At 30.2% G+C, this 7,617-nt stretch overlaps 1 protein-coding gene across 2 annotated transcripts; it reads left to right on the top strand.

The window, feature by feature from the left end:
* Positions 1–860: 860 nt before the first annotated feature.
* LOC121247656 (myb-related protein 308-like) lies at positions 861–2,364 on the top strand. 2 transcript variants are annotated; one of them, XM_041146056.1, is made up of 3 exons: positions 861–1,040; positions 1,073–1,214; positions 1,460–2,364. In XM_041146056.1, the coding sequence occupies exons 2-3, from the start codon at positions 1,082–1,084 to the stop codon at positions 2,320–2,322; spliced, it is 996 nt and encodes a 331-aa protein (XP_041001990.1). In that variant the 5' UTR covers positions 861–1,040; positions 1,073–1,081; the 3' UTR covers positions 2,323–2,364. The 2 variants fall into 2 exon arrangements, with proteins under 2 accessions (XP_041001990.1, XP_041001989.1); XM_041146055.1 differs by having other exon boundaries at positions 866–1,010; positions 1,043–1,214.
* The last annotated feature ends 5,253 nt before the right edge of the window (positions 2,365–7,617 follow it).

Raw genomic sequence — 7,617 nt, 5'->3', positions numbered from 1 at the left:
AAAAATAATTTTTTTATGTGAGTTCTACATTTATCTACTATTTTTTAATAGGAGTGTGTGAAACTTAATTACACACCATAGAACTGTAAATATAATTTATTATTTACATTTATAGATAATGCTTATATTTTTTAACCAAATGAAATTCATGGGAAAATCATCATACTTCGTACGTCTTGCTGCAACCTGACCCGATTTTTATCAGTTCATCTACTCTCAATACATATCTCATAATTGGCTAATTCTATTGAAAGGTTTTACTCATCATTTCTATATTACACACCACGTATGATTTTTTTTTAATTTTTTAATTTTTTTCCTTACTAAATACGTGTTGTATGGATGATGAATAGAAATGCTCAATTCTATTTATGTTTAAATTGCAATATTGAGTATTGATGAATTTAATTTATAACATTAATATAAATTACCATCTCCCCATATAGAGAAATTTTCCTTTCCTTGTGCTATTTATAAAGTCTCAAGCTGAAAAGCTTGGCACTTCGATCAATCGATCATGATTTGATTAATTCAATGAATTTTATGCACTTTGACTTTTGCTTAATACTCAGATGAAAAGTCGTAGAGATGGAACTACCAAAAAGCTGAGAACCCGTACTCATTGTTGAACATAAGCATGCATCCCTACTAGTTAAATTACGTGGACATGTGGAATCCATGCAGGAGAAGGGCGGATAGGGAAGAAGGGTTGTTGGCCATATGCATGCATGCACGTACTAAACTCGATATTCTAATATTGTGCAAAACTACCGATCGTCAATATCTGAAAGTTATAATTTTAACTTAAAACCTAAGTGGGCAAGCAATTAGGATTTGAAGTCTTCGTGCCCTCCAGATATATAGATCGAGCATCCCTCCACTCTGTTTAATTGCAGCTTCCTTGACCCCGGCCCCCGTGCAAATATATATCACATGCAGTACTATATATCTTCCTCGATCACTCCCATGATTTGAGTTGCAGTCGACGACGACTGCAGGGATATTATTACAGAGAGAGAGAGAGAGAGAGAGAGAGAGAGAGAGAGAGAGAGAGAGAGAGAGAGAGAGAGAGAGAGAGATCATGGGAAGGGCTCCATGTTGTTCAAAGGTTGGATTGCATAGAGGTCCATGGACTCCTAGAGAAGACATATTGCTTACCAAGTATATTGAAGCTCATGGTGAAGGTCATTGGAGATCTTTGCCCAAAAAGGCTGGTAATATATTTATATATATATAATTGATGTCATGAAATTCTGTCTTAATTATATATTCCTCTTATATATGTATATATATAATCCAACTTCATAACATGATGAGTATTAACCAGCTTGATGATATATATTTCTTTGTTTTTCTTCTTTCTATCTGTTATTCATAGTCAGGTTTTCTCAATATTGCTCTAAAAAAGCTAAATTAGATCATCATGTTCTGAAAAATTAATATGTGTATTTTTTTCAAGGGCTCCTGAGGTGTGGAAAGAGCTGCAGACTTAGATGGATGAACTACCTAAGACCAAATATAAAGAGAGGGAATATCACCCCTGAAGAGGATGACCTCATTATCCGCTTACATTCCCTTCTTGGCAATCGATGGTCCCTCATCGCTGGCAGGCTTCCTGGCCGTACTGACAATGAGATTAAGAATTATTGGAACACCCATCTCCGTAAAAAGCTCAGAGCTCAAGGAACAGATCCCAACACCCACAAAAAGTTGATCATAGAAGAAGAGCCAGTACTCCAAGATCATTCAAAGATCAGCAGCAAGAAGAACAAAAACAACAACAACAAAAGCAACAACAACGTCAGGAAGCAGGTGGTCGTCAAGAACAAGAAGTGCATCAAGAGCATCTCAAATGATGTAGAGACACAGAAGCCAAAGGTTCATCTCCCAAAACCAGTACGGTTTACTTCTTTTTCGATGATACCTATGATTCAAAGCTTCGAACGCAGTACTACTACAATATTTAATACTAGTACTACTACTGAGACTTCAAGGCAAGAAAATATTAAAGAAGGATCATCATCATGTTCTGGCTTTGGTTCAAAGGTGGAAGATATTCCTTGGTCATGTGATACCAAAAATGGTGAAAATATTAATGGGGTATTTGGCCTTCTTAATGATGGTGGTGATCAAGATGAAGATCATCATGGTACTGCTGTCATGAATGGCTTAGATTTTGACCAGTGCCAGTACTCTAATTTAGCTACAGGAGACAAGTCTCTAGAGAAGCTTTATGAGGAGTACTTAGAGCTCCTGAAGACAGATGATCAAAACCATGTTCATGAATTAGATGCCTTTGCAGAATCGTGTTTGGTTATCTGAAAAATGAAGGACAAGATTTAAAAAAAGGGACGTTTCGAATCACGTCGATGCTTATTATATATATGATTTCACGTGCTTACCTTCTAAAGATTAGGTTATGAAAACCACTGTTTTAATTATGATTTGATATGCTGTCGTAAACTCATGATAATATTAATTAATGCATGTGGAAATTTTAATGATGTATTTGTTGTCGTTTACCTTGTGACTTCACGTTCTGTTATGTTTTCCATCGTTTACTGTTACGAATTTATTATTCATTAATTACTATTTATTTTCACATCTCACATTTATAATTATTTTTATAAGATATAGAATATTTTTTTATAGAGTATGAAAATATTTTTCATAGGGTATAGAAATATTTTCATAAGGTATGTATATGTCTTTTATAGAGTATATGGAGTGTAGAGTGATAATAGTGATTTATGAGAAGAATTTTTTTACTGTTACGTGTATTTGAGGCGACTGAAATAGTTTTATTTTTTGTTTTTATTTTCCTGTAAAAATTAATTTTTTGAGGCAAAATATGATCGATCGGTCGTAGCAAATGAACAACATTTTGCAGTGACAAAAGGTATATATATTTATGGAAAAGCACGAGAAAAGCTGCTACCGATCATTATTTTATTTTATTTTTATATTTTTTTCTTTAATTGTTAAGAAAATGTTTTTAAATAAATTTGTGAATTTTTTTAAATTTTTAAAGAAATTTAAAAAGGGTACAAGTAAAAAAATTCACAATATTATTAAACAACACTTTCTTAAAAATTAAGTAAAAAAAAAAAAAAATTGGAGCTGGAACTCCCAACAGGATTCCGAGCATTTTTCATTTAAATATATTTAAAAAATAAAATAAAAAAATATATTTACATTTTTCAATAAGGATCCTCAGAATTACTCTCGGTGCATGGTTGCATCAAGATCCTATAAATATATATATATATATATATATATATATACATATATATATTTATGTTTATAGTGGTAATTTGTCGTAAATAAATTTTGGAAAACACCAACGTTCTTATAGTGACGTAATATTGATATTCTAGAAGGACCCATTATAAAAGAAAAAATTTATTCATCATCTCAACTCTCATCATTCTCCTATCATTCCATGATGTGGCATTAAATGATAGGTTTACAAGTAAAATGTAAGTTTTTTTTAAATTTTAAAAAGAAATCTAAAATATTGTTAGAATATTATTTTTTAATATTATTATTATTTTAGAATTTGAAAAAGTTGAATTACTTATTATATTTTATATTAGAATTTGAAAATGTTATAATGATGAATTAAGATGAGTTGAAATGAATTTAAGAACCAAACAAAATCTGTCTTAAAAATGAATGTTTATATAAGTAATTTTAATGTCATGACATATTGCGATAGATTTTAAATTTCATGCCATTCGTATTCTCGGATTATCTAATAATTTTTTATCAGAATGTTGTATATATAAATTAGATAAATGTTAATTAATTGTAAATTTACCAACTATACTTAATTTTAAGTGAACTTTATAACACAATAGAAAAATAGCATTGACAAGAGGCAACTCATTGAGATTTGTTGGATCATGCAGGCTATGTATTGTGGGCAAGTCTCTCGGTAGAAGGAATCACTATTTATCTCTTAAATCATCTTTTATCAATATTTTATTCTAATAAATAAAATAAATTCTTCTTTCAATCATCTATACTTTCTCTCATACGCATATTTATTAAAGTCTTAAATAATAATTTTAAAAATAATTTAAATAATTACTAAAATATAAAAAAAAATTAATTTTAAAAATATTATCATACCTCCAAAAAAATAATTTAATTTTTTGTTTAAAATGTTCACTAGAGTAATAGTTCAAAACATAAGAAAAGATATTGAGTAGTTAAGTTTGTAAATAGAAGTGAGAGAAAAAAGTAATAAAGAAAAAATAGAGAAATATTATTTTAAGAGTAATGCTACTCATTATCCTAATTCTCATCACCCCTCATTATTCTATTATGTGGAATTAAATGATTGAAGATTATTTATTATATTTCACTTGTAAACTTATCATCTAGTATCACATCATGAGATGGCTCATGATGAGAAAATAGATGATGAATATATTTTTTTCTTATTTTAATAAAATAGAAAAATGATAGGGAATGAGATGTATGTGATTTTTGAAAGATAAATAAAATTTAAGAAAAAATTTTAAAAAATGGGATTTTTAGCTAAATTATAAAAAATCTTAAGAAGAATGCGATGGGAATGCTCTAAGCTGTATTGTCTATGCCCTCGTTCATTGCTATTTGTTGTGTCCTTGAAAGCGGAGAGAGTTAATTGGTTTGTCCTCTTTGTCATTGTCATCATTGTACGTTCTATTGCCAAAATTCTCTCCAAAAGAACGTGTTTATAGCACACTGTATCCTTTCGAAACATGTAACTAACATCATCGATCCCTTAATGATTATATTCAGGCCATGAGATCTCAGTCCATCGTTTTTATTTTTACAAAAAAGAAGACATCTATGAGAGTAATTAGAACCCACAATTCCACCGATTCATATCTCTAACAAAGGGCGTATACATACCAATTTAATTACAAGTCAATCTGCATAAACATATATGGCTGTACAAGAAACTGGCAAACCAATCGTGACCGATCCAGACTGGCCGTCGAAGCTTAGAACTGATTGAAACTAATAGGGAATCGGTCGGACAGTAGTGAAAATTTAACAAAATCGACGTCGGTCGGTTTGGTTCTGGTTTGAACTAGGAAAAAATTATTGAACCGGCCGACGTCAACTACCCTATTTACTTATATATATATGCTATTCTGGAAGGACATCGTTTTGCTTCTTGAGTTTTTTAAAAAAACTAAAGGGTAACAACGTCGTTTATTCCTAGGGCTTATTCCAAACGGCGTGCCCTCTTCTTCTCTTTTCATCAGAGCCCTCCCCCTCACTTCATCGTCTCCCGCTTCCGCAGCTCTCCACTCTCAAGGGGCATTGATAGCGGTAGCGACATCGACATGGATAGTGATATCGGCCCAGCCTCCATTACATCCATGTCTCTTCGATAAACGACGCATCCCACAGCCACGGACCCACAAGCCTTTTCAAAAAATTTTTTGTCTAGTGTTATTTCTATTTCTTGATTTTGTTGTTTAGTAGTTTAGTATTGATAAGTTATGTTACTCCAAACTTGTTATTGTCTTGATTGGTATAGTCATCTTTTTTAGATTTTTATGCCAATCTAGTTCTGTAATTCAAGCTCTAGGAGTCAATGGATGTTGCCAACAAACCGTCAAACCGACCGTGAACCGGCCGACAACCAAACTGGTCGGTTTTACCCCTTACACGGTCGGTTTTCGGCCGATTTTCTTCCCCAAAATAACAATTTTAGTCAGTTTCGGTTTTTGCACAAAACCGAATAAAGGGGTTGGTTTTTCACCCCTATAAACATATATAAATGCATAAAAATAACATTTATATATATATATATATATATATATATATATATATATAACTTTTTAAGCAAAAGCCTTGCTTTCATGAAGCCGCATATATGATTAATCCACTATGTCAAAAGAAGAATAATTCATCTAATAAATCATTAGTACTTTTTATTTAAAACTATAATAAATTATATATTTAATTAAGTTACTAATTTTTATTAAAGCTTTAAAGAAAAAATAAATGAACATGAGAAAGAGTAGTATATATATAGAGACACGATCGACTAATTACTTCATTAATCGATGATATTGATGTCGAAAGTCGAAACTTTAATTAGGGTTTGAATTACACTAAAAGAAAGTGATGGTTAAATTGGGGGTAATAATTTATTGGGAAATATAAAAATCTTCCAATCCAAAATTGTACGAATTATGACTTTTTCACTATTTCATTTATTATGAACCGGTGAGGTGGAGTTGCATAATATGTCCGTACGTATACCAATTGTAAGCTATGAATACGAAGGATCTGATCAATATGCAAATAATTAAAAAAAAAATAAAAAATCTTGTGTTCTATTCTCTATCTCATTTCTTTATATAAATAATGTTAGATACAATTTTAAGATATATACGTTATGTATTATTTTTTAAAAAAATGAAGTCTACCAAAAAAAATTTGTGTGAGTTTCATTTCTAACCATTTTTCTCTAAAAGAGCGCGTTTAGTTTGTATATTCTAGAACTGTAAATATTATTTTTATGTAAGTTTTGTGCATTCTCTTTCAAAAAAATAGACATTAAATTTGAGATCTACGTAAAGAATATATATACATACATATATACATATATACATATATATATATATATATATATATATATATAGACGAGTCGAGTAGCCTGCTCAAAGTTATCTTTCTTTTATTTTTTAGATTTTTTTTATCATTTTTTTAAATTTTTTTAATATATTTAAATATTTTAAAAAAATAAAAAAATATATCAATATATTTAAAATTACTTCCTTAATTATTAAATAAAAAAAATAAAAATTATGCAAGCGTCAAATGAAACTGTTCAAATGGGAGCGGCAGACTATTTTTTTTCCATACATAGACACACGTGGTCTTAGGGAAGAAATGACTGGTTTTGTTTTTTTATGCAAATTTAGTAAGTATGCATGCAAGAAGTTAGATGAGCTCGTGACAAGCTTCTGTTCAGACTCTGGTAGATGAGAATATTTATTGCCTATAAAGACGGAACAGATTATGTATGATATATATATGGACGGCAGTAAAATGACGTGGCCACAACATGGTCGCTGCTTTGAATGATTGATTGAAGAAACGGAAAAGACCAACCATTTGGAAGTTGTACCCTGTGAGCCAAGCATGCGCACCCATATTATACACACAACTAATTATGGAAAATGATCATTTTGTCACCAATATAAAATTATATTTTTTTAATAAAAAATAATAATTATAGTCGTGAGTGTAAAAGTATTATATAATTATTTTAAAAAAAATAAATAAATATGAGATCTACATGAAAAGAAATTAATTTTTCAATAACAGATCTTATTTTTTTTCTAAAACGACTGTACAATACATATACATTCCATTACTGTATTTAATATTATTCTTTTTTTAATATTATTATTATTATTTTTTTTACACTAACGGTCGCTCTAGAGTCATTCTGGGGAGTGGGGAGTAGAGCAGCAGCTCCCATTAATTATTAATTCCCAGCCGGCCGTTTGCTTCCAAAGTGTTTTGACAAAAAGTATTGCAATCTTGCACATAAGATCAATGTGCAAGTACAAACCAAGTTCTCAAACAAATTAAACT

Source organism: Juglans microcarpa x Juglans regia, chromosome 1S (genome assembly GCF_004785595.1).
Source record: "Juglans microcarpa x Juglans regia isolate MS1-56 chromosome 1S, Jm3101_v1.0, whole genome shotgun sequence".
NCBI classification, from domain to species: domain Eukaryota; kingdom Viridiplantae; phylum Streptophyta; class Magnoliopsida; order Fagales; family Juglandaceae; genus Juglans; species Juglans microcarpa x Juglans regia.
The sequence above is the reverse complement of the archived record's forward strand: the minus strand, read 5'-3'. Positions and strand labels throughout refer to the sequence as shown.

Bases quoted from the DNA above. Each gene is read 5' to 3' on its own strand.
- LOC121247656 (XM_041146056.1), top strand. From the start codon at position 1,082: ATGGGAAGGGCTCCATGTTGTTCAAAGGTTGGATTGCATAGAGGTCCA. The intron at 1,215-1,459 runs GTAATATATTTA...ATTTTTTTCAAG, and splicing joins ATCTTTGCCCAAAAAGGCTG to GGCTCCTGAGGTGTGGAAAG.